Source organism: Marmota flaviventris, chromosome 4, assembly GCF_047511675.1.
Source record: "Marmota flaviventris isolate mMarFla1 chromosome 4, mMarFla1.hap1, whole genome shotgun sequence".
NCBI lineage: Eukaryota > Metazoa > Chordata > Mammalia > Rodentia > Sciuridae > Marmota > Marmota flaviventris.
Genome location: NC_092501.1, coordinates 130740595 through 130768218, shown reverse-complemented (window position 1 = coordinate 130768218; position 27624 = coordinate 130740595). Strand labels below are relative to the sequence as shown.

At 42.1% G+C, this 27624-nt stretch overlaps 1 protein-coding gene and 1 long non-coding RNA gene across 3 annotated transcripts in view; one reads left to right on the top strand and one right to left on the bottom strand.

The window, feature by feature from the left end:
- The window catches only part of LOC114087456 (uncharacterized), a 34885-nt gene extending 10603 nt beyond the window's left edge, over nucleotides 1–24282 (bottom strand). Inside the window, exons 1-3 of one of the 2 annotated variants that reach the window (XR_003581825.3) lie at nucleotides 24207–24282; nucleotides 17726–17812; nucleotides 14399–14551 (exon numbers count right to left, since the gene is read on the bottom strand). This is a non-coding gene — a long non-coding RNA (uncharacterized lncRNA). The remainder of the gene's footprint in view (nucleotides 1–14398; nucleotides 14552–17725; nucleotides 17813–24206) is intronic. The other variant, XR_003581826.3, reaches the window with a different exon arrangement.
- Nucleotides 15–27624, top strand: C4H13orf42 (chromosome 4 C13orf42 homolog). Its single transcript, XM_027928947.2, has 4 exons — nucleotides 15–428; nucleotides 24347–24494; nucleotides 26017–26257; nucleotides 27450–27624. The coding sequence occupies exons 1-4, from the start codon at nucleotides 15–17 to the stop codon at nucleotides 27622–27624; spliced, it is 978 nt and encodes a 325-aa protein (XP_027784748.1).

Here is a 27624-nt window from a genome sequence, read left to right as displayed (position 1 = left end):
AGAAATCGAGCACCATGTTCAGAAAGATCCACTCCATCTTTAGCTCCAGCCGGCAGAGGAAGGCTGCTGCGGAGAGCCCCTACTGCAACGGAGCCGGTCCCACCGTGAGGCTCATTCGCAGCAGCTCCATGTACGTGGTCGGGGACCACGGTGAGAAATTCAGTGAGTCCTTGAAGAAGTACAGAAGCACGAGCAGCATGGACAGCAGCCTGTACTACCCTCCCCAGGAGGAGGACCGGGCCTGGATGTATTCGCGCACCCAGGACTGTCTGCAGTACCTGCAGGAGCTGCTGGCCCTGCGCAAGAAGTACCTCAACAGCTTCAGCGACCTCAAGGCCCACCGCACGCAGGGCGTTTCCTCCACCTCCTCCAAATCCTCCAAGGGAGGCAAAAAGGCCTCTGGCCAATCCTCCTCCAAAGAAATAAAGGTAAGTGCTGCGCGGTGCGGTGGTGCTCCTCTATAATCCCAGAGGCTCTGGAGGCTGAGGCAGGAGGATCGCAAGTTCAAAGCCAGCATCGGCAATTTAGCGAGGCCCTGAGCAGCTCAGCAAGACTCTGTCTCTAAATAAAATATAAAAAAGGGGCGGGGGAATGTGCTCAGTGGTTAAGTGCCCCTGGGTTCAAATCCTGGTTAAAAAAAAAAAAAAAGTACGGCTGAGCTGCACGGTTTAGATGGGAGCTCTTTCAGGAGCTGTGAATACCTGTTGCAACTGTCTGTCTAATCTATGGACTTGCTTAATAAGTCAGACCCACCCCAAGCAATGGGTCAGTAGTCCTTAAAGACTCCCTATGGCCAACTTCCCAGTCTGGGATTGGTGGCTAATCCCTTGCTTATTTTAAAAGCTAAGGACACAGGAAGAGCAATTTAATGGCATCAATAGCGCACCCAGGTGGGAAGGGCAGGGACTGGGTGCCAGGTGGTTCTGAATTTGCATCCTCCATCTGTCACTTACAGCCCAATTAACGGAAGAGATAATGCTTCATGGCATTTGGATGATGGCCAATGATTTCTCAGCATTTTATTGCGATTTCTTCAAATGCTATTATGATCACATTTTAAAATCCCAGGGAAAAGTGATTTTTTTTTTTGCATGAACTAGATGATTTCAAATATCTAGGTGCTTAGTCCCAGGCCAGTCAAACTACCAGGGGATTAGTCCAGCAGTACCTTGGGCTCAGGTGTTCCAGTGGCTCAAGTAAGGCACAGAGAGAGTCTCTGGCTTGCAGGAAGTTGCCAGATGAGTTTGCTGGACACTGGAGGCCACAAACATGAAATTAATGAAAGAAAACATGCATGTATTTTGTCACTTATACTTATCACAGAGTTTTGTAAATGCTCTTTTATTTAAATAATGCCAGTGTGAAAGGTAGAGAGGAAGTCCTGTATCATGGAAGGTAAACTAAGGCTCAAGGACCCTATCTTGTCCTACATCTTGCATGTGACTCACTAGGTCATCTGATTCCAGGTATGACCCCTCCATCCACTTACTTACTCTGTTCTTTATTTCTTCCAGTTTATTTAGTTTATTTTTAATGCCTATAATTTGAGGGTCTTTGGCTGAATATTTCCATTTTTTGCAATGGCTGGACTAGAGGGTCTCCAGAGCCGGCCTGCTTCCCACTCCCTCGCTGTCTTGCCAGAGTGTCCTGCAGCATCCAAGGTGCATTAATGTTGAATGACCGATTGGACTGCTATCAAATCTCTAGGGCTTGGCCCAACCCAACAGGTTTCAGCTATCTGCATTTAATACCAAGTGGGAGCCATTTAAATAATTGTTTAACTGCAAAAGTATGTCAGTGTTGGGATTTCTACAAAAGCCTCCTAGATCTGGATCCCCTGCTGATCCTGTGGTCAGCCAGCTATAGATTTGTGGGACAGATGTCTCCTACTTTGGGGCCAGCTTTGATGACAGAGAGGGTGGCAGGGCCTTTGGACTTCTTTCCAGATTGAGTATTTTTCGGTTCTAAGCTATGGTTAGATTCCTTCTGGGCACTGTGCCCTGCAAAGGGAATCAACCCTTGTGGGACCTAGCGTCCTTCCTGCTGAGCTATCTGCGAATGGAGGAAAGGGAGAGAAGTAGAACAGCCATCTCTAGCTTTATGAAGTGGCTGTGAAGAGGGGCACAGACATGTACCATGCGTGGATCTTCTGAGAAGATGCCTCTTACCATGGTGTCAACAGGGGAAAGTCTTAAAAGGATATTGAAGTCAATCAGACCAAGGTATTTACAAGCTGTGGGCCTTTGCCAAACGAGGTTTACCTTTCTGGGCCTCTATTTCAGTAGCACAGACTTGGAAATGATAATATCCCTTGTGAGGAGTCAGTAACATCTTGCATGTGACTCTAGCTGGTACTTCTGGATACTCTAGTGTTGACTGACTCAGAATGTTAGGTGCAGAAGGCTGGTAGCCTTCGGATGAGCTGCTTTCCTCCCCGTGGCTCCTCCAGAAAGAGCCGCCTACTGAGCTTACTGTGCAAGAATGTGTGTGGTCGCTGCAGAATAGGTCTCTGTGCACTTCAGAGGCAGCCGCCAGGAGGCTCCTCCCCTCTGGAATGCCATAGCCTTCCTCTTTGGTAGAAAACCCTGCTGGTGCTCAAGGGTTAAAGCAAGCCCTGTTCTTTTCCCTGTCTCCTTATTATGGAGACACAGAAGGTGGTTTTATTTAGAACTAGAGTCATTGCAGATGGTATTAGTTAAGATGAGGTCATGCCAGAGAAAGGGGACACTAATCCAATACAACTGCTGTTCCTAATAAGAAGATGGCTTTGTGAAGATGCAGAGACCCAGGGAGAGGGCCATGTGGAGGCTGGAGTGATTCAGCCACAAGCCAAGGAGCTACTGGAAGTTGGGAGAGGGGCCTGGGACACAGCCTTCCCTGGCACCGTCACTTGGAAACACATGTGTTTGGAAATACATGGACTCATCTATAGAACTAGCCCTTTTCTCTTCTCCAGACTTAGAAGTTCTCTCTGACCCAGCGCTCACCACATCCTACTGTGGTTTGTTGAAATGCGTGTCTCCCAGGGTGGACTGCACTGAGCCTGGGGCACTTGAACTAGAAACGGTAACTTTTTCATTTTTCTCTCCCTGGAGCAGTGGACGCCACTCAGCACTCATAGATGCTTTGTGAACTTCAAGTCTGCTGTCTTTTGTGCCATAGGTAGCAGGGAGCTGGCCTTTATGTAGGGAGTGAGCCGTGTTCTAAGTGACCCAAGACACATGGCAGCTCCTCCTTCCTTCTCTCCAAATATCAGCCCCTTGCCTGGCCGCACGCAGAGCCCAAGTCTCCTTGCCTGTTCCTCTCTTGCAAGTAAGATGGCTTTTAAATTATTTTGATTAAGAGCCACAGAACTCCTACATATATTTTAGATATTGACTTAGTTTACCTAAACATACAATGAAAATAAAATTGTCATGAAATGGACTTAACTCCTTTTCTTGCTTAGCACTCTGATGTTTTTCAAAGTATTCTATTTCAAAATTTGGTCATGGCATGCTAACTTGATTTCACAAGGTACTACTGGGTCAAGATCTATACTTTTTTAATGCTCTGAAGTAAGGCATTTTAATTGAAAGGCTACTGGTGTCTCAGGCATGAAGCACCAGGGTGCCCGATGGTCTGCCATCCCAGCTCCCTGGAGATACCTTGAGCCTAGAAGGGCACCCATGTGGGTCAAGGGAAGGAAAAAATGTGGGTAAACCAAAGGGAAGGTGAGCCCGGGAAGTGCCCCTGGAGTCACATATGGTGGGGGTCCCAGCCAGGCCCTGTGGGATCTGTTTCTCCCTCAGAATAAGAAGTTGTCACAAAAAATGAAAGAAACATACTTTCTCCAAGATTTTAAAGTCAGAACAACAAAAATCCATATGTGATCATTTTTATGATTCTATGTTGGGCATGAGCTACAGTTTGGGATTCATTATTTGGGTGCTCAAAGGTTCGAATTTCTAATACAGGGCACAATGTGCAGGGCAGTGGGACAGCATATTTGAAACAGGTCTTGTCCTGTAGAGTCTCTGAACCAACAGGGCAAGATCCTCCTCTGGGCACCTTGGGTGTTTCCGACAGTGAAGAGAAACAGTGACAGTGTCCTCCACACCTGCTTCCACTGCTTCTGTGCCACAGCCCAGGCACCATCAGGAACAACCCACAGCTAATCATCCTCCAAATCCCACATGCTAGGTATCAGCCCATCCTACAGATGGGAGAACTGGGGCTCAGAGACGTGGTGGAGCAGTTGTGTGAGGCCAAGTTCCCAATGAACAAAGAGCCACGATGTAAAGTCAGTCTGTGTCGTGCCAGAATTCACCCTCTAGTAGATGTCCCGTAGCACCTTTCAACTGGGGAACATTTTTTTTTTCCAGTGCTAGGAATTGAACCCAGTGCATGGGAGGCAAGCACTCTTCCAGCTGAGCTATATCCCCAGCCCAGGGAACATTTTTTGAGCCTGTATAACATACAAGATGTCAGAGTGTGCACCTCAGGACCCACTGAGGACACTGCTCTCTATCCTGCCCACTTGGGCATACCTGAGTCAGGGAGAGGGGTCAGGGAGGTACCCACCTGCTATACTCATGGTGCTAGGAAGGTGTTTTAGTCAGCTTTTTCATTGCTGTGACTTAAAAGACCTGACCAGGGCCATTATAGAGGAGGAAAAGTTTATTTGGGGGCTCATAGTTTCAGAGGTCTCAGTTCAGAGACAGCAGGCTCCATTCTTTGGGGCTCGTGGGAGAAGAATGTGGTGGAGGGAAGCCGAGACCTCACTCACCAGTTCCAAACTATATATCCCAAGACCACACCCCCAATGACCCACTTCCTCCAGCCACATCCTACCTGTCTTCAGTTACCACTCAGTTAATCCCCATCAGGGGATTGATTCAATGTTGGATTAAGACTCTTATAATCCAATCATTTCTCCTCTAAACCTTCTTGCATTGTCTCACACCTGAGCTTTTGGGGGACACTTCACAACAGAAGGAGTCTCCCAAAGGAGGCTGCCTGACCTAGGCTCCCTTCACCCAGAGAAACCTGGCTGGAAAGAAGTGACCGAAAGGCCTGGCTTAAGTTGTCTCTTCTCCATGGGTCTTTAAAATTTCCCTCACATAGCTACCCCTGATTTCATTTCACCCCAGGTCTTCACAGCATGGGAATATTGAGTTTGTTCTCTTCTCTTGGAAGAGAGCTGGGGAAGTAGTGCAGGCCCAGTCACCATGGGTAGGTACTGTGTCCTCAAATCATTTCCACAAAAGTATGTTCAAACCTCCAGCTCATTTCACAAACATCTGAGATGAGCCACACACCAGAATAATGAAGTAGCAGTAGAAACTGGAAAATCAGGAGAGGAAAAAAAAATCCACAGAAAATCAAGACCACTCAAAAAAATTTGCAGAGCAAATTTGCAGGGAAATGGCTGGATTCACTTCAAAATTCTGATGATCTAAAAAAGGACCATATCTATTGCTTAGGGGAAGGGAGATTTTTTTTTCCCCCTAACTTTGAATTCTAATGCTTCTCATATGGTACTTGATACAGGGAATTTTGTGTGATGGGATTGGTAATGAACTCAATAATATTTTAGTAGTCATTCATTAATAAATCATTTCTTCATTCATTCATTCATTCATTCATCAACTCACACTTATCATCCCTGTCTGCAAGGGGGGCTCATGGTTGAGAGACAGCAAGGCATAAAACCAGCACAGAGCTCCCTCTGCAGTTTCTCAGAGCCCCTGCGGTGACAACTGCCCCAGCCTTGAACCCAGTCTTAGCAAAGGCTTCAGGATTATCCTTGAGTCTGAGGCTTCTGCCACTCCCTCTGAGCCCAGGGCTAGACTTGGAGGCCTGAGATATGCATGGAGCACAGGTTCTTCCAACAGTCTGTCAAAATCCCCTAAAGATGTGGTTCTCCCAGAGAAAACTATACCAAGTTGTCCCCTAGTGTTTCTTGCAAACACGCCCCACCATGTCCTGCATGTTAGAAAGCCAAGTGCTCTGTCTGTGATTTGTTCTGGGGTCACCCAAATAGTCTACCTCTGGGACAGGCCTGTTTGCCTCTCCTGCCTTACTGTTTCTTTTCATTTCTTTGAGCTCCAGCCCAGCCACCCACATCGTGAGGGGCTTGGAGCATTTGACTTCTCTCTCTACTCTCCTTCTCATAAACATCACTTCTCTCAGAGTCCTTTGTAAAAACAAACAGCAACAACAACAAACCCCCTTTAATTTATATACATAAAACTCACCCTTCTAAAGCATACAAGGCAATGGTTTTGAGTCTATTCATGGTGGTGTCGCTTTCACCACTGTCTAACTGTAGAACATTCTCATCACCCATTCCAACTTTTGGGGGGCATGTGTCAAATAAACATAACATTAACCGTTTTCAACATAGCACCTTGTCATTCCTTAAGTGGATGCTTTCTAGTGTTCTCAAATTATAGGTAATAACATGTGTTTACTGTTAATAATTAGGCACTTTTCTTTAAACAATTTTGCATCATTTAAAAAATTTTTTTGTAGTTGTAGATGGACAGAATGCCTTTATTTTATTGGTTTATTTTTATGTGGTTCTAAGGATCAAACCCAGTGACTCACGCATGCTAGGCAAGCACTCTGCCTCTGAGCTACAGCCCCAGGCCTGCATCAATTTTTTAAGAAAGTAAAAGTATATAATACTAAGTAGCTTTCAAATTGTTAATTGCCAGCCACTAGATTCCATGAACTTTTCCAGTTTACAATTTATACAAACCCATGACGACTCATTCAAAAGGCAATTAAACCTTAACATATTTTAAAACACTTTATAAAAGTATTACTCATAGAGCTGGGTAGGTGGCCCATGCCTGTAATCTCAGTGGCTCGGGAGGCTGAGGCAGGAAGATCCCAAATTTGAGGTCAGCTTAGCGAGGACCTAAGCAATTTAGGAAGTAAAAATAAAAAATAAAATGGGCTGAGGAAGTAGCTCACTGGTACAGTGCCTCTGGATTCTGTTCCTATTACCAAATAAAACAAGTATTGCTAGTAGTGTACTGGAAAATGAATTCCTTAAGAGATCATAGAAGTTTTATAAATACTCTATTTAGGAATCAGGAAAATTTTTTTAAATAAAAGGTCTGACAATTATTTCTTTAAAATAATCTTTTTAAGTGAGATACTTTAAAAAATATTTTTAAAATATGTTTTAATTAGTTATACATGACAGCAGAATGCATTTTGATACATTATACAAAATGGAGCACAACTTCTCATTCCTCTGGCTGTACATGGTGCAGACTCACATTAGTAGTGTAATCATACATGTACATAGGGTAATAGTGTCTGTCTCATTCTACTATCTTAAGTGAGATACTTTGAAATTTAAAAATGATGGCTGGGGTGTAGCTCAGAGATAGAGCACATACTTAGTATGTGCAAGGCCCTGCGTTAGATCCCCAGAACTGCCACCCACCCACTGTTAAAAATTACCAAACTATTTTTTAGTATATGATTCAGTGTCATTCAGTACACTCACCATGTTAAGTAGCCATCACCACCACCCATTCTAGAACTTTGCCACCATCCCAGTCAGAAACTCTGTGCCCACTCATTCCTTATCTACTACCCTGGTCTCTATTCCACTTTCTATCTTCATGAATTTGCCCATACCAGGTACCTCCTATGTGGTCACATGCCACTTAATGACAGGGCCACATTCTGAGAAATGTGACGCTAGGCCACTGTGTCATTGTGCAAATACCATAAAGCATCCTTACACCAATGAAGATAGCTCAGACGTCACTAGGTGATACAACCACATGGGACCACCGTCATCCATGTATGTGGTCTGTTGCTAGCTGACATGTATCTGTGCTTCTGTGTCTGATTCATTCTATTGACCACAACATTTTCAAGGCTCATCCATGTTGTAACAGGTGTCAGAATGTGGGACTACCCTGTCTCCGACAAGATTGCTTACTGGCATTTGGGGTCCTCACTGAGGACTACCCTCTATACTTTAGAGCTAGATGATCAGGTACACTGCCAACATTCCACTACAAGGACAGGGACATATAAGTGGACTGTGGATTGGGTGGACCACAGAGAAGAGCCTCAGGAATGTTGGTTGTGGAGCCAGGCCAGGATTGGGGAGGGCTTTTGGGGCAGGCTACAGCATCCTGTGAAATCCCATGGTCCTCCCAACCCCACCCATAGACCCCCATGCAGCCCAGATGATTTAGGCTAGAGATTTTCCAAGGCCAGGATTACTGGTCACCCACCAGTCAGAAGAAACCTCATTAATTCTTCCCTGGATCATGAAACTCTGAGCAGCTGGGATTCTTGGTATGTCTGCCTGGATGAACTAGTTGCAAAATGTACTCGACTAAAGAAATTCACCTTCTATAAGAATGACTTCAAAAGAACTAGTTGCATTCTGGCAAAAGCCTCCCCAAAGTGATGGGTTTTTATTTAAAATAGTTTCATTCTGACAACAGTTAGTTTGCAGAATCAATTTTCACTTGAGTTCCCTCAGTCTTGATTTACAAAATAGGATCACGTCAATAACAGGTAGAAGGCTCTTTCTCTTCAATGGCAGTAGGTTCTGAATCCAATTAATCTACAAACAGATTAAATCATCCATAGATAAATTAAATATAGCATGAGAAGCAGATTCTGAATCTGTTTTGCACTGCCGGGAATTATTCTTTGGATCTGTTGGGGACACTTCTGCAAATACAGTGATATTAGAGGCAGATTTTCCGTGAGCATGGGTTAACTAGGGGATGGGGGGAGTCTCTCTCACTTGGCTCATCTCTAGTTTGCAGAGTTGAAAGGCAGTAAAAATTCAATATGAGCTGCAAAGAATATTCCATTATGCTTGGCAGAGCTCTCTGCTAGATGGCAGACAGTGTAATAATGATTGATAACGCAGCGTGTGATTACTACAAGCCCTCAGTCAAGCCGCAGGATGTGTAATTATATTTCCTAATCTACCCTAAAGCACAAGCTGTTTGTTCTGCTTAGAAACAACACTTCTTCCACTCCCCTTCCTCTCCACCTGGCTAACTCCTTGCCCTGTGAGCACCTCCCAGGAGACTTTTCTCATAGCCACACTCCATCTCAGTGGGTTTTCCTCCTCCCTGTGTCTGAGTCCTTCCCCACACTCACACAGCCACTATAACAGCTCATTTGCTTCTCTTTGCCACTGACTGTGAGCTCATTGAGTCCAGACTCTGCATCTTATTGATCTTTTTATCTTGAATCTCTAGCACAGTTCCAGATACACGGTAGATGCTCAATAAACCAAAAGCCTGAGAATCTCCGTTTTCAAAGAAAGAAACTGTTATGAAGTTTGATGGAAAATCCAGAAAAGCCCTAGTTTTGTATTTTCTTCTTTTCATTTAATGTTATATATTGTAGGCTTTTGACCATCTTTACTTTTTGTAAACAAAAGTTGTGAAGACAAAAAATTTTTAATAACTATTTTAGACAATTATCAAACATTATAAATAAATACTTCTTACTCTATGATCCATAAGACATTTTTTTATCAATCCCTCGAAGTGTGATTAATGGGTTGAGGATTAAAAGGTCATTAATTTTCTGAAGATTCTTCTACATATATGTGATATTGTGAAACATATATTTTGTCTTGCTCTGTTTCCTGAAATTCATCTTCTAAACTCCTTGGAGTCTACAAAGCAGTGTCTCTGTGTGCTAATGAGTGGACTGATGGCTGGAGGTCCCTAGGAAGCTTCAGGATTGGGCTGGTCACAAGGCAGGAGGAGAGAGCTGGGACTTTCGGCTCAAGCTCTGAGGAGTAGAGAGGGGCTGAAGGGTGAATTGATCATGAAGGTCCAATGAGTTAATCAACTGTGCCTATATAATAAAGCTTTCATAAAAACACTAAGTCTGGGTTCAGAAAGCTTCAGGATAGCAGAACACATGCAAGTTTCTGGATTCTGGTGCTTTCTAGAAGACATGGAAGCTACTTGTCCTCTCCTGTATACCTTGTCCCAGCTGTCTCTATCTGGTGTCTATCTCTGTTGTAATGTCCTTTCTAATAAACAGCAAACACATTTCCCTGAGTTCTGTGAGCCTCTCTAACTTAATCGAACCTCAGTAGGGGTTGTGGGAACCCCCATTTATAACCTGTAGGTCAGAAGCACAGGTAGAACAATCTGGGGCATCTGAAGCATGTATGTCTGGGTGCAGTCTTGGGGGACTGAGCTCAACCTGTAAGATCTGACCTATCTCCAGGCAGATAGAGTCAGAAGTGAATGGAATCAGAGGACACTCCGCAGTCACAGAATTGCTTGCTTTCTTACGCATGGGGACACCTCCGCGTGTTTGGTCATAGAAGCCTTCTGCATTGATTGCTGAGTGAGAGGAGAGTGAGGAAAAACAGTTATTTCTTTTTCCCCTCTCATAATACTCCTTTCCAGATGCATTTTGCATTTTCATCAACAGTGGATTAGAAAACGCTTCTTACTGTATTTTATCAGACCAAGTATTATCATTAATTTTAAAAGTCAGACAATTTGATGGATAAATGGCATTATTTTAAGAGGCTTTGATTATTGAGTGAAAAGTGGCCCATTTTCTTTTGGCATCCTTCTTGTTTAGTGAATTGTCCATTCATATCTTTATACGTTTTTCTTTTGGTTGTGTTATCTTTTTGTTATTTATTTATAAAGATTCTTTTTATTTAAGGATATCAGCCCATTATCTGCCATATGTGTTAAAAATATTTTCTCCAAGTTGTTTTCTTTTTAAAGTATTTTTTTTAGTTGTTGATGGACCTTTATTTTGTTTATTTGTATGCTGTGCTGATAATTGAGCCCAGTGCCAATGCCTTACACATGCTAGCCATGTGCTCTACCACTGAGCCATAACCCAGCCCTTATCTGACATTTTCTGATGGACAGTAGCTATTGAGTTTTATTTAGTCAAATATGCCAATTTTGTCTTTGTTATTTCTTCCATTATTTTCACTTTAGAAATTCCTTCCAAACCTCAAGGTAAATTGCATACTTAACTCACCTCCTTCCCTGACTTTAAATGCTTTTATTGTTAAAAACTTATTTTTAAAATCTACTAGCAATTAATTTTGATAACAGTAGGAACTGAAAACCAACTTGAACTTTTCCCAAATGTGAAGTTTTCCATCACCACTTATTGACCACTCCTTCCCTTCTGTCTTTGGGTTCAAACGTTTCACTTATTGTATGAAAAGATATTGTACTCTGTTTAAAGGTACTAATTCAACTCTATTACTTATGCTTTTAAAATTTGATAAATGTGAGCAACTTTTTCCACAGTGTTTTGTTATAGTCAAAGGATCATTTCGATGACATTTAAGAAAAGGAGTTACCATGTAACTGCAAAAGAAGTAATGGATGGATTATAAAGCTGGGAGAAAAATTGTCTAACAACTATCAGGTAGCACCTGTGAGCCTGTATCTCTGTTACTAAAGATGGGCAGCTGTACTCCCCAAACTATTTTAAGGTTTAATTATAATAGAAATGTTTAATTATTTTACAGTTTTTTAAAACTTTTTTTCCTTTTAGTGTTGATTTTCTCAGCTCTGTTGTCTACATCACTGATTTTTTCTTTAGCCCTGTCAAGTTGAACATTTTGCTAATCAAAACAAAAATTTGTAGATGGGTATTTGTGCATATGCATTTAAATTTCAGTGACTATGCTTTCATTCTACAGTTTGTTACCATATATACCATAGATTGTTATTCATATCTATCCCCTTATTTTTTCATAAACCCTCATTCAACTATTCTCTTAAGTGCAATTATGTCAAAGAGATAAGGTAAATATTACTTTTTAAAAATTTATATATGACATCAGAATACATTGCATTTATTATTACACATATAGAGCACAATTTTTCATATCTCTGGTTGTACACAAAGTATAAGATATATATTACTTTTGACTTGGTCCTCAATATCCATCTCAAGAGTGGCAGAAGGCAAGGAGGATGCAGGAGTTGGGCCTCTTATGGTTTATCCTAAAAGCTTATTTTGATTATATTATATTCCTTGGGGATAAATTTGAATTGTTATGCATTTAATTTCACCCAGATTGAATGATTCAATGGAAAAAAAAACATCTTCCCAATCAAGATCCATTTCACATTTGATCCTGGAAATTATATAACCAACATCAACGTTCAGATTTATAGGTATAATTGACCCAGAAGAGTATTATCAGTACTCCATAGCATAAACCTCAGAATTTGTGATTCAATTTATGACTTTTTTTACTTTATGTTGGTGTAAAAATGAGCAATTTGTTTCTCATTTTCAGTACAGTATTTAATAAATTACATTAGATGTTCAACACTTTATTATAAACTAGGTTTTGTGTTAGATGAAGTGGTCCAATCATAGGCTAATGCAAATGTTCTGAACATATTTAAGTTAGGCTAGGTGAAGTTATGATGTTCAGTAGTCTGAACTCATATTTTCAACTTAAAGTGGACTTATCAGGATGTAACTCATTGTAAACTGAGTAGCATCTGTATAGAGTTCTTAAAATGTTCAAGTTAAATCCAAAAGTGTAAATTAGAAGCACCCTGATTGATGGTAAAATATAAATATTAGGTGTTTTAGTCATCTTTTGCATTGCTGTGACCAAAATACCCAACAAGAACAACTTAGAGGGGCTGGGGATGTGGATCAAGTGGTAGCGCGCTCGCCTGGCATGCGTACGGCCCAGGTTCGATCCTCAGCACCACATACAAAGATGTTGTGCCCGCTGATAACTAAAAAATAAATATTAAAATTCTCTCTCTCTCTCTACCTATCTCTCTTTAAAAAAAAAAAGAACAACTTAGAGGAGGGAAAGTTTATTTGGGGCTGATGGTTTCAGAGATCTCAGTCCACAGATAGTGAACCCTAACCCTATGGCCCCAAGGTGAGGCAGCGCATCATGGTGGAAGGGCCCAGTGGAGGAGAGTGCTCCCCTTACAGAAAGAAGGAGAAGGAGAAGGATAGGGAGAGAGGGAGAAGGGGGAGGAGAAGGAGAAGGAAGAAGCCACAAGGAAGGCACACTTCCAGGACAAGACTCAGTGACTGGCCTCTTCCAGCCACATCCCACCTGCCTACAGTTACCTGCAACCTAGTCAGTCCATTCAAACTAGGATAGACTGGTTAGATTTACCATTTACCTCTGAACATTCCTGGGTTAACACAGGAGATTTGGGGGGGGGGAACCTCATACCCAAACCATAATATTAGTTATTGTATATAGGAGTGTACATTCATTCACTCCATAAATAGTTTTACAGCATGTTGAGCATAGAAGTAGGCATGTGATGTTCATAGTCATGTTTGCCTGAATGTGGCCCATAGTGTGAAGCAGTCACTCTAAGCACTGCTGCCTGCGTTACACAGGTGTGTTAAGTTTCCTGGAAAAGAAGCTGGTAGAATGTCAACCATAATGTTGGGAGTTTCCAATATCCTACAACCTGACACAGGTATGTAGCAGCTGGTAGGGAGCATCTATTAAAAGGAGTTGTGTTGTAATTGTGAGTGTCATTTGCCAAAGCCATCTCAAAGAAGAGGTTCGGGATCACTAGTCTAGGGTAGGACTATGGAGGGTCTAACACAATGTGTGACCGCTGTGTACCTGTTCACACAAAGCAGAACATGAGCATAGAAAAGTGTGCGGGTCTGTCTGTTTCAATCAATGAAAACTTCAGAGGGGAGGTGACACATGAGCTGACCCCAGGGTGGGGGAACTGGCGGGTTTAGAATGTCCCCCTACACTTCCCTTTGACAGAGTGTTATTGTTTATAACAGGAAGTTCATTTTGTAGAATTCCGATCTCTTGTGGACAAATACTGATAGAACCCGGAAGAAAATGGACAAATTAGACAAGGGGCAACGTAGGTACCCAGAGGGCAGGTGAAGCCAGGAGGGATGGCAGGCTGACAAAAAAAAAAAAAAAAAAAAAAAAAAAAGCAGAATAATTTCAGAAACTGCCTTCTGGGGTTCAGAAATTGAAATGAGAAAGACGATAGAGTTTGATTTGGAAAAAAGCAGATTTCATCTGGGGGAAGTAACCCAAGATCTAGGCGGGGTGTATGGGTGGCGCAGGGGGGGCCTGGAAAAAGGTAACCTAAGGTCACAGAAGGTGACGTGTGAAAGGTGACTAAGTGGAGACAGCAATGCGATACAGATGCTCTTACAGAATATTCTTTCTCCTTGGGGCTGCTTCAGGATGGAGAGGGACCCTGCAAACCTCAGGCGCAGCCATGTTATATCAGGAAGCAGACTGCATCCCATTCAGCCTCTCCAAAGAAGTTCAAAGTTCTGTGCTACAGAAATGTTAAGACTGGGAGAGCAGCAGTCCCCTTTTGTCTCATGTTCTGAGTCAAGGAGGGAAGACTATTTGGGGTCTCACCCAGGGAGGATGATGACTGAAGTCCCATTTCGTGTCACCCCCTCTTTGTAAAGTAGATTTTCCTGTGATGTTCACCTGAGCCCTGAATCCTGGACCTCTATCAATGCAGCTGGAAGGGTCACCAACGATGCTGGTCAGAAAGCTCCAGGGAAGCTGGGGGAAGGCAGGAAAAATGGTTAAAATCAAGCCAGGACTTGGACAGCCCTGACCCTGACTTCTGGCTGACCCTTGATATGGAGAAAATCATCACAAAATCCATTTGGGGACATTTCAAAGTGAACTTTATAAAAGTTAATCAAAGCTCTGTTATTAAAGGGTTATTCTGAACCCCTTTTAAACTAACTTGCCAGATCACTTGATGCTTACTTATAGTTCTCTCTTTAAAACAACCCACAATAAGCTGGGCACTTATAAGCAGATCCACACCAAACTATGGTCTTACTGGCAAGGTTCAGAATGACATATGCACAAGACTCTCCACTGTATTGCTAATTGTTGTAGCAGGGGGCTGCAAACAACCCAAAGATCCATCAACAAGGGGGCTGATGTGTGTTTCTATAGTACAGATGTATAATGGAGAACTATGCAGCTACTAAGAAGGAAAAGGAGGCTCTCTCTGTTGGGAGTGAACCTCTGGCTACATGAAGTGAAGAAAGCAATTTCTACAGGTATGTTGTATGCTCCTTCCCTTTTTTTTAAGTGGGTAAATATGGATATAAACTCATGCTTGCTTATCTTGCCAAAAAGAAGTGATGAAAGAATAAACAAAATACTAGAGAAAGAATGGAGTAAACAAGATGAAAAAGGCTGGAATGGAAATAAGTTCTGTCTTGAATGTTACTCACAGTTTTGGATTTGAAACTATGCATATTGTTATAAGCTTTTAAAGCATTAAATCAAAAGAGAAAAAACAATCATTAAAAGTTGAAAACCAACTGGTGCATATGAACCTAAATGATTACCAAGTCAACAGCATAATCACAAAGAAAAGAATTTCAAGAGACTTTAAAAGACATGCCAAGGAAACACACACACAAATCTTACATTGCATTCAATGGACTAATATTGGTGGTGTTATTTTGAAATTATTTTTAAAATTTATGAATTCATGTAATGAATAAATTAAAAAATAATGAGTAATGATACATCAACAGGAGAATACAAACATTATAAGGATTTTAGATTTTGAAATCATTATACATAGTAACATAAAGCTAGTAACTTTTTAAAAACAATTTTATACACAATTTATTTATATTATTTAGATAGATGGCATTGGGAAAAATTTTAGTTCACCATATAAAGTAGCCTCATACTATATGAAAAATAAAAATAATATAAAAATGCCAAAACAATCAAGGACTACATGTGAAAGGTAAAAATACATAGCTAAAGCTAATTGATGATAATGGAGGAAGTGGGGAATGATTTTTTTCAATACAGCCCTCAAATTTCAAATGATAAGGACTCTTTCTTCTCATCTTTTATCTAGGTTACGCAAAATTGTGGCAGAGGTAAACTAATTTTGTTAATCTCACATGGAGCCAAGATTTTCAGTGTAAGAAAAACACACATGTAAATTAGGAATTTAAGCATAAAACCTATTATACTGAGTTTGAACTGGATAAACCGTCAATTTCTGTTCAGGATGTGGAGAGATGAGAAGAATTTCACTTCCATCCTTTTAACAACAACAACAACAAGAGAAAACCCATATAATCAAGTTTATGATTTTTCTTGGAACCATGAGAGAGTTGAGGTCTCAGGAAAAGCAGCCAGCCCAAAATCTAAGGGGAGAGGGACTCTGAATGGAGTGACAACATGACTGTACCTATCTAGGTGGTGCAGACACAGACAGATGTGGAGAAGATCCCACCTAAAATTGGCAGCAAATGGGTGGTGGCAGAGTGTGAGCTGGAGAGGGAGGAGGAGTCCCCGAGGCTTGCAAATTTAGGTAGAATTCACATTTACCCCATGACCTCCAGTGGGTGCTCACATAAGATTGGTAGAGAGCCCTGAGAAAGTGTCCCAGGCCTGGGGAGGGGACAGCAGCTGCTGAGGGAAGTTCTTGGATACCTGACAGGATTATGTTTTTGTATCTTCCTTTGGAGCAAAAACTTTAGTTGGGGAAGGGATGTTTACAACTACAGCCAAAAGAAGGCCAAGGCCACTGAATAGGCTGCATCCCCAGGACCCAGTGCCTGCCCAAGACTGGGGCCTACTCAGAAAAACAGTGAATGCCCTTCTGCCTCCTGTCACCATTGCAAACAAGAATTTGGTGGTATACTGACTATTGCTAAGAGAGGAGTGAGAACATGGAGAGAGACCTTCTTCCAAAGGTAGCACAAAGGCAAGACCTAAAACTGAGGATGCAGCAGACAGTGAGGAGAAACTCTGGACCATCAGCTACCACTTTTAACAAAAACTTTTTCAAGAAAAGGTTCAAGTCTAAGAGACCCTGAGAGTAACCATAGTAACAATCCCATGTAAATGATCTAGAATGACCGAGAATCAAACTAAAGGCCTAACACAGCAAAAAAAATTTCTAGGCATAAAAGCCTAAATATCTACTACCTTACACAGAATATCTGGCTTTTAACAGATAATTGTGAGTTTTATGACAAGAAGAAGGAGGAGGAGGAGGAGAAGAAAGGAGGAGGAGGAGGAGGAGGAGGAGGAGGAGGAGGAGGAGGAGGAGGAGGAGGAGGAGGCAAAGAAACCAAGAAACCAATAGAGCCAGATTCACATAATAGAGCCAGATGGCACAGACCTTGGAACCATCAGGTAAGACAGGAATTAAACAAACAAAACAAAACAATGATTAATATGATAAAAGCCCTAGTGGAAAAGGCAGAATGCTTGTAAGATCAGATAGAGAATTCCAATAAAATCATGATAACTTTGAAAAAGAATCAAAGAGACTAGAAATGGATAGCACAGTATCAAAGATGAGAATCTCTTTGATGGGCTCATCAGTACACTTGCCACAGCCAAGGAAGGAATTAACAAGATTGGAGATGGAAAGGTAGATAAAACAAATTACCAAAACAACACACAAGAAAACATAAGGAAAATAAAACAGAGCATTCAGGAACTGTAGAACAACACGAAATAGTCTAATATAGACATAAATGGAGAAGAAGATGGGGGAGAGCTAGAAATATTTGAGGAAACAATGGCTGAGAATTTTCCAAAATTAACATCACCCATAAAACCATAAAAGAAGATTGGAAAACACCAAGTAGAATAAATAACAGTAACAACAAAACCTAGGCACATTGTAATAAATTTGCTGAAAAGACAGGGGAAAAAAGACATATTACTCACCGTGGAACATGGATTAAAAATTTACAGCAGAATTCTCATCAGAAATGATGTGATCCAGGAAACAATGGAGTGCTTTCTTTTAAAAAGCTGAAAGACAAAAATAAAAAACTCAGAATCTATTTTGTCTTAGTCTGTTTTATGTTACCATGATAAAATACCTGAGACTGGTTAATTCATAAAAAACAGATTTATTTCTTATAGATCTGAAGTTCAAAAGTTCAAGGTCAGGAGCCCATATCTGGAGAGGATCTTCTTGCTATGTCATCCCATGGTGGAAGGAAGATGGGAAAGAAAACACACATGAAAGAGAGACAGGGGTCTAGGGAGCTGAATGCATCCTTTTATCCGGAGCTCATTCCCTCAATAACTAGTCCCCTCCTGCAAAAATGGCTTTAATCCATTTATAAGAGGAGAGCCCTCATGACCTAATCACATCTTAAGGTTCCACCTCTCAAACTATTGCATTGGGAATTATATTGAACTTTGGGGGACACAGTACCTGTCAACTCAGAGTTCTATGCAGAGTGAAAGTACCTTTAAAAATGAAAGCAAAATAAGTATTTCTAAGATAAACCAAGAGTAGTCATTGCATTGACAGGAGACCAGTAGTACAATAAATATTAAAGGGTGATTTTCAGGAGGCAGGAATGTGATAACAGAAAGTTAGATGCATACAAAGAAATAAAGAGCCTTGTGGGGAAGAGGGTAAAAATAAAATTTGTGGAGTTGTCTTTTTAAATTCTCTGTCTACAGGAAAAAGAAGAATAGTGTATTATGGTTTTAGAGCATAATTAAAAGTAAAATGCATTATAGCAATAATACAAAGGTTGGGAGAGAGGAATGGCAAATACACTGCTGTAATTTGAATCACAGATATTAGTATGAACTCCAGATTATTTTTTCTTTTTCCAAAAAGCAACATTTCCTAGTTTATTGTAAAGGCCTAGAAGTAATGACAATCCTGCCCAATAAAAACCCCTAACATATACATTGTGCTATCTAAATGCCCCTTCTGACTTGGAGAAATAACAGAATCTAAGTATGGAGTAGGAAATGTACAAGAGGAACATTGGATATTGTGTTATATCTAAAAGCTCGGAAGCTCTCAAAGATGCTAAGATTGTGTCAAACGAACTCAGGATCTACCTCGAAAGGTTTCTTATTGTCAAAGGATGGGACAATTTTGAAAATCAAAAAGGATAATTAGAACAGATGAAAAGGCATTATCAGGTGTGTTTAAAGTCTCTGAATTGGTAATGATACCAAAAACAAACCAATGAACCTCATTGATCATCTTTTTCTTTTTGTGGTATTGGGGATTGAACCCAAGGCCTTGTGCATGCCGGGCAAGTGCTCTACCACTGAGCTACATCCTCAGCCCTTTTTTAATTTGGGGGATACGGTCTTACTAAGTTGTCCAAGCTGGCCTCAAACTTAGGATTCTCCTGCCTCAGCCTGCCCAATAACTGGGCTCATAGTTGTCTTAGGAACTTTCTAGGATATCAATTCATTTCTTTAAAAATAATAAATGAGAAGAAAGGATCAATTATTTATTCCTCTATTTCTAAACCCAATGGATAATTGGTGAGAGTTCTTCACACCAGAAACATAGCTAATAAATGCAGAAAGAATGTAGAATTAGAAAAATAATGTCTAACATGCATGAGGCCCTGGGTTCAATCACCAGCACTGGGGAGAAAAAAGCATCAACCCTTTGCAATCAGTACTAAAATAATGGATCTAGACAACGACTCTAAGATCACTAAGAAAAAGGTTGAGGATAAACTTTAAATTAGATGGATCAAGCACCACCACACAAATCCATACAAACATATAAACCCATATAACATAAAGCTGGAAAATGTGTACTGTGTGCCTCCTGATATGTGGTATAGATCATCACTAGTGAATTATTACCATAGGGAATGTAATAAATGGAGGGCAGGTCAACCAATATCACCAGGGAGTGAGTCAAATCTATAATGTGAGAAATTCTATAGAACAAATGATGTGAATTATTCAACAATTAAATGGCATACACAAAACATTTTTTAGTGTTTTATGCCACTTCTGATTAAAAATAAGGCTCGTTGAGAAATAACAGAATTCAAGTCTGGAGTAGGAAATGTATAAGATGAACATTTGAGTCTCTTTTGAGATTCAGAAACATAGCAATGTCAACCTTGGATCCTAATGTGAACACACGGAACTTGCAAAAGACATTTTTGAGTCAGGGAAAATAGGATGCAGACTGGCTACCTGCTGATATTTAAAAATTATCAATTTTGTTACACATCATAATATTGTGAATGGCTGAAAACATCTACGTTCAAAATACAGTTTGAAGTATTTATGAGTAAAATTATAATTTTTTAGGGTTGGCTTTATTTAAAAAAAGAGGGAGGATGATAGATGAATAATATGGAAGAAAGTTTATGAATTTTGAAGCTGGTGGTGGTGAGAATTCCCAGGATTCATAGGACAATTCTGTACATTTTTTATATCTGAAATGTTTAGAAGGAAGCAATTTTAAGAACTAGAGTATGCTATGTACTCACCAGCCCTCACAAGTTTAATATGTACTTATTAAAATTGTCATATTTCTTCCCAAACTGGTTTATGTCCTTTGGACTTATCATTATAATTTATAATATAATCTATTTAAATATGATAAATGATGCAATATAAGTATGTAAAATTTTTTTTTCTACAAAACCAAATTGGATATTTTAGAAAGTTGATTTTTTTTTAAAGCAAGTGAGATCTGGACAAGGCAAATATGAAAGATTTGACAAAAAAATCATTAAGACCTAGAAGGATTTTGTACTGAAATCTCTTCAGAAGTGCTTGAATTTCCTAGTTCATCTTAAATAAACATGCCTGGAAACTTTCAATGAGATATTGCGTATAAGACTTGGGCAAGAAAGAAAATGAGGAACTTGAAGAAATCCCTTTTAAAGGATTGGTGATCAATGATATTTGGATTTCATTCCTAAATGAAGAGTTAGGAAATAATTATGCACATATGCAGAAGCTTGATAATAAAACAGATAGTCTGCTCATTGTGGGAAACGGGGAGATAGTACAACTAGAGGGATGAGGTAATTTGTCCTCTAACTCAGGTCACTTTTGAGAGTGAGACAAGGTGCTATTCATAATTATGCCGGGGTAACAGGCATATACTGGGGTGATTACTGAGCAAGCCAGAATGTTTGGTCACCCAGTCTGTGGGACATGGGATAAGAATTCCCAGACGTTTAAACACATGGGGGCACTCGCTGTGCCTAACCAGAAGGAAGTCTAGCAGGGATGGATGCTGGACATGAAGCCCAGGGAGCAAACACCCTGCATGAACACAAGCAGAGAAGTGCCTGTCCAGCAGGTGGTTTAGGTTGGGTTTGGGGCTGGGAAGGTGCACCTCTTGTGTGGGATGCTGTCATCCAGTGGCAAGATGAAAGGAGCAGGGTCACCTCTGTGGCTAAGCACTAGGAGGTGCAAAAGCATGTGCACAAGGACACAAGGAGTCTCAGCTCTTTAGTGCAAGAGCTTTTGTCCTCTGAATTTACTGATCTGTACCCTGTCCTCTTGGGTCCTGTCCCCTGTGACCCTGTCATCATGGAGCTCTGCTCTTGCAAAGCCAGGAAATAAGACTGGTGTTGGAGCTTTTTATCCTGGATTAGTGCTGAGGTGGGGATTGGTGAGCCATTCTCTCTCCCCCAAGCCCTGGGGCTTTTCAAATGCTGGTTCTCAGCTGCTGACTCCTAGAGTCCCTGGATTATCTGATTTCATTCCTTTGCAAAGAGGCCAGACACAGAAAATCTCTATATCCAGCTGGGAGAGGGCACTGCTGTTACAGAATCACCCTGAAAATGTCGAGGGAGATACAGACTATCCACGAGTCACCTCCCAGGGCCAGGCTCTGGATTGGAACAGGGGCAGATTTTGTTTGCAGGGAAGGAAGGCAGGGCTACGCAAGAAAAGACAGCAATTTGCTTATTCATTCGCGTATGCACCTACTTCATTCCATAAAGGATCTCAGGGGAAAGCCTTCTTTTGAGATGGGACTTGATCTCACAGGCAGATGTAGGCCAGCTGCTAATGACACAAGAAAGCTGCAGATGATGACTCATACTCTAGCTATACCAGGACCCAAACTTCTTGTAACAGAAGCAAGTTTTATAATGATGGTGTGTTGCACAGCCTAGCAGAGACTCCTGGTGGGGTCCAGAAGGGTCCAGAAGGGTGGACGAGCTGGCTGTCCCAAGTGTATGGGGGAGCCTGGGATGGCATTACTGCCACATACAGCCAGAGTGTCAGGTGTGGCTGGGAGGCCCAAGCAGGACTCCTAAAGCTCAAAGTTTTGGAAATAATCAACATGATTATGTATTTGGAATAACGAGTGCACAGCTGAAAGGGCTACTGCCCACTAGCTCTGGTGACAGAGACTGAGGTGGCAATTTCTAGGCTAGTGGTTTATTTCTTTCTTTCTAAATCTGTGATTGTTAGCCTACGTGGTGCTGGACTTCCATGGTGTCAGGTGCTCTTGGCAGGCTCTGTGTGGGTTGTGGTCAAGAGGATGATAAACTGATGCTGTGGTTCTGGTCAATTAGTTGCTCGGCTACCTTGTCGCGGTGGGTAGAGACGCGGAATCAACACACAGACTCTGGGAGCTGGTGAGAGAACTGGCTGGAGACCCACCTCAGGCTGTCGTCCAGTAGCTCAGTTTATTTTTGGAATGCATACTATTGTTATAGGGTTCGAGTGGGACGTGCCCGTCAATCATACACAAGCAAGATAGTATCCATGAGCCAATCATCTTAGCCTAATGTAACCACATTATGAGGATGTTCTAAATATTGCTATCATCAGGAAGGGTCTTTGTCCCTAGGGGAGGGGGTATCTAAATTAGGAGTTCCATGTCGAAGCTCCTGGCTATCAGTTTCCTGGCCTGGCATCTTGGCACCGCTAACCACAAGTGCTAAGGATGAGGTTTCACTAACGGCCCTCTAGAGTGAGCACCCCATCCTGCAGGTGTTCCTATCAGGCCTGAAGGAATATAGATTCTTCAAGCATCCGAGCTGCTCAGAGCTGCTAGCTGCTAGCTATAAACTGAAAGTTATTCCAACAAACTGAGATCATGCACAAGTCAACAAAGAGCCTGGAACTTGATTAGACACTGAATAGATTCATTTAAGTCTTACTTATTATTATTTATCCCATGATTGGGGCCCAATTGGCCACTTTCTCTCCTCCCCCTGCTCACTTTCATCTACTCTATTGGTCTTCCTTCTATTTATTTTTTATTGGTGCACTACAGTTAGATATAAAATTGGAGTGCACTGTGATATAGTCATACAGGCACATAAATGACATAGCTTGGTCACCTTCATTTCCCGGTTCTTCTCCTTCCTCCTCCCTCCCTCTTGGTCCCCTGATTGTACTCCACTGATCTTCCTTGCATTATTTTTTTCTAATATCTGATGACAAATCTGTGAACAAGAATGAAATAGATCTTATTGTCCTTTCATTATCTCTGCCTGAGATATTTAGAAATCCGTTGACCCACAGCACTTATGGATTTGGAGTATTGAACTTCCTTCAATGGGGCACTTAATCAAATTTACCTTTTTAAAAAAATTAACACATAATAATTGCATATATGGGGTATAATTCAATACAAGTTTGCAAAGTGTAATGACCAAATCAGGTTGATTAACATTTCTACCTTTTTAGACATCTTTCATTTCTTTGTGTTGGAAACTTCAAACTCCTTCCTTCTAGTTCTTTATAAAATCATAATAATAATAATGGGGCTGGGGTTGTGGCTTAGCGGTAGAGCACTTGCCTTGCACACGTGAGGCCCTGGGTTTGATCCTCAGCACCACATAAATAAATAAATAAATAAATAAATAAATAAATAAAACAAAATAAAAGTAAAACAACAACAACAAATAGTAAGGCTGTGGTTGTGGCTCAGTGGTAGAGCACTCACCTAGCATGCGTGAGGCACTAGGTTTGACCTCAGCACCACACACACAGAAAACTAAAGAAACAAAATAAGGGTACTGTGTCCATCTAAAATACATAATAAATTGTTGTGAACTATATTGACCCCACTGTGCTATGAACAGTAGAGTTTATCCCTCCTATCTACCATATTTTGTGATTCTTTGTCTCCAACTCATTATCCTTCAATCTCCACTCCCCTCTCCCCTTCCTCTAAGTGACCACTACTCTTTCTACTTACATGAGATCAAACTTTTTAGCTTCCACATGTGAATAAGGACATGTGGTGTTTTTCTTTCTGTGCCTGGTTTATTTTACTTTATGTAATGTCCTCCAATTTGCAGCAAATGGCAGGATTTCATTATTTTTTATGGCTGAATAATATTCGAGTGCAAATATATATACCACATTTTCTTAATTCACTCACTCATGATAGACACTATGGTTCACTTCATATCTTGGCTTTCAAGCTTACCTTCGAAACTTCATAAATTCTTGACTCCATATTCATGAAGTTTCAGCAACAGTTACTCCTTTCCAGCGTCTCTGGCTTATGTGCCTGTGGGTCCTCAGAACCTGGTTCAGCCAGCCCTCCTCCCCTCTTATCTCCTGCAGAAAGTAGCTTCAAAGAAATACTCGCAGTTCAGTGCCGATGTGGCCGAGGCCATCGCCTTCTTCGACTCCATCATTGCAGAGCTGGATACAGAGAGGGGACCCCGGGTGGCCGAGGCTGACCTGCTGAATGAAGACGTGGATTTTGATGGTGCGTGCTGGGGAAGGGACCTTAACCCAGTGGCTGAAAGTGCGTGGGGATGTGAGTGGGATTCTGGGATAAGCAATGGGGTCCCCCCTTCTGATTAAAGGGAACCCCTCTCCCTGCCAGCTCCTGAGCTTGTTATCTCTGGGGACCTGGCTGTCCCTGCTGCAACCACCCCAGCCTCCAGCCAGCACTCTGAGGCCCTGTGGCCCACGGAGCTGAGACAGGGTCAAGCTTTCCTAAGAGAAGAAAAGTGACAAGGAGCAGAACTAATGGGGGAAGGGTGTGTAGAGAGTTCCTGTTTAGTGACATGAAAAAGTTCTGGAGATTGCTTATGGGAGTGTATTTAACACTACCCCAATGGCACATTTAAATATGGTGAAGATGGTTTGATGTTACCTACATGTCACCACAATTTTGAAAAGAGAAAGGGCATGGATAAACTATATTTGAAAACCTGGCCTCTGACCCTACCTAAGCTAGGTGGTGGGTGTTGTTGCATGGAGCAGGAGAGGCCCAGGAGCCTGCCCAGGCCCAGCCAGTCCCTGGGGCGAAGGAAGGGGAAGGGGTAGGCTTCACCTCCCTCCTCACCATGGTGGATCACTGGGGAGAGCAAAGAATTCTAACAGGTTGAGGAGTTGAGCCTACTTTTACATTCCCAAACTGTCCATTTCTTTAAACTTTGACTTGCCCTTACCCCCACTCTTACCTAGATACTTGGCAACAGCTTCTGGTCCTGATATTAAATAATCTTGGGGGTTTAAACTAATGGCCAAAGGAAGACATGCTTGTGGTTTGTGGTTGCTCTGGTCTCAATAGGTGTGCATCTGTGAGATTTGGGTTTTCAAATTGGTCCTGTGACATGTTCCCCATTTCCTGAGCTCATCCTACCCTGTGGGCAATTTGCTCACCTTCCACATGGATGCAGCCCCACATCCCCCAGCAAACAGAAGCCCTCACCCAGGAGTGGGGACCTGGGAAATGCAGAACATCTGTGGAAGGACGACAGAGTCCACTGAGGGTGCAAGTGTCATCTTCACAATTACAATCTTTTAATGAAAATGTTTTTTGTCACAAAATGACTGTTTTGTCCTGATAAAAATAACCATCTATGTCAATTGTAACTCCAGTTAATCAAACAACATGCTAAAACATAAAGAAGGTAAAAAAATGTATGACCTCAAACCATCCAGTGACATGACCTTTCACACACACACACACACACACACACACACACACACCAGTTTATTTTATTAACAAAAATAGTATCTTCTTTCATTTAACAGTGTACATTACACTTTGAGCAATAATACAGACCTCTGTCTCTGTGTTTGATGGAGTGAATATTCAGCACCCTGTGCCCTACCCAAAGAGGCAGTCCTCCTTGCTTGGCCACCGGGGCCTTTCTAAGGATCCACTGTCTCTACCCATTCCCAGTGAGCTCTTAGCCCCGTCCACCCTCTCCTTTGCCTTCTTCCCCTCTTGACGCCCAGCCCTCCCCACCAGGTCACCCTCTTCTCTCTTCCAGTGGCCACCAGCTCCCGGGAGCACAGCTTGCATTCCAACTGGATCCTGCGGGCCCCACGCAGACATTCTGAGGACATTGCTGGACAAGCTGGCCACACCTCAGACAGCCAGTTTCGAAGGAGCATGGAGCGCAGGACCATTGGCACCCAGAGGAGACTGGAGAGGCACCCCATTTACTTGCCCAAGGCTGTGGAAGGGGCATTCAACACCCTGAAATTTAAGCCCAAAGCCCACAAAAAAGAGTAAGTGCTTGGGCTAAGTACTGGAACTAAGACGCTTCTGTGTCCTCCAGACCCTTGGGTGGTTCTTAAGGTGTGTGGAGTGCCCATCCTACGTGCCAAAATTATTCCTGTATATTGTATTTGGGGGGGGGGGCAGGATTTCTAAAGATTTTTTGATAGTGTCTATTATAGCATGGTCCACCATTGTCTTCTCCTTGGATAGAGCTTCAGCTCTGAATCTCCCTCCCTTTCTCTCTGGCTCATTTAACCCTCATGTTTTGGGCCATCTTCTTTCATTATTGTTCCCAAGTGCCATTGACACATTGTGCGCTACAGATTTTTAATGAGGGTTTGGGGTTGAATGCAGTAAGAAGTCCACAGTCAGAGACATCTTATGGTATCTCTGTGGGCAATGGCCATCTTGGGCAAACCAATTATAACTTTTCCTTATTTCTCTTGACTTCAATTGCTAGTTAGCTGTGCTCATTCCTGGCTCAGAGATACCTTTGCAGTCTACACTTGTGTTATTTCCATGGAGAAAACATATAAACTATATTTTTAACAGATTATTACTAGAGGTGTTTGAAGAAGGTGCTATTGCTCCTTGCAATCCTCTCTGGAACTGAGAATTTGTTGGTTAGAAAAAAGAGTTCAACCCCAGACTCTCCCGGTTCTATCCTGAAGGGCCATCTTACCACCACCTCCCATGTCTCTCCTCCATATCCTCCTGTCCCAGGACCAGTCACCAAAATCACTAGCCCCACACTCCTGGTGCCTGTCCGTACAGGTGTGAGTCTTGTGCTCCTAAGTCTTGGTCTGGCCAACCCAGGCCTTGCTGTGGGGCCTGCCTGTCCAACAGAAGGGCCTATAGAGACTCATCCAGTGGTTTCCTTTGCTTCTACAGAAGTCACCCAATTCTGATGGAATCAGGGCTTCCTAGGTAGCATTTTCCTCTCATAATAATAAACCATGTACAAGACATAGTGAAACCATGATCCAGCCCTCATCACCTGTCCTTCCTTAAGGCCAGGCCAAGGCCCACCTGAGATCCATCCAAAGTTCCCATGATGACACTGCTGGCTCCTCCCCAGAGCCCAGGATGGGGGGAGCCATCTGATGGTCTCCACAGGAATGGTGGTAATCCAGGCATCCCTTTCCTCTGTGCGGCTGGCCAAGCTGAACTTAAACCCTGTGCCTCATTCCTCCCTTCTAGCCTGGGGAGCTCCAGACAGATCCTCTTCAACTTCTCAGGAGAAGATACGGGATGGGATACGGAGCTCTTTGCACCGGAGCCCATGGCGTCTCCAGGGGAGGACTACTATGAGACAGAGAATCCCAAAGGGCAGTGGCTGCTTCGAGAAAGACTATGGGAGCGGACAGTGCCCTGA

Bases quoted from the DNA above. Each gene is read 5' to 3' on its own strand.
- C4H13orf42 (XM_027928947.2), top strand. From the start codon at position 15: ATGTTCAGAAAGATCCACTCCATCTTTAGCTCCAGCCGGCAGAGGAAG. The intron at 24,495-26,016 runs GTGCGTGCTGGG...TCTCTCTTCCAG, and splicing joins TGAAGACGTGGATTTTGATG to TGGCCACCAGCTCCCGGGAG. The intron at 26,258-27,449 runs GTAAGTGCTTGG...CCTCCCTTCTAG, and splicing joins CCCAAAGCCCACAAAAAAGA to CCTGGGGAGCTCCAGACAGA.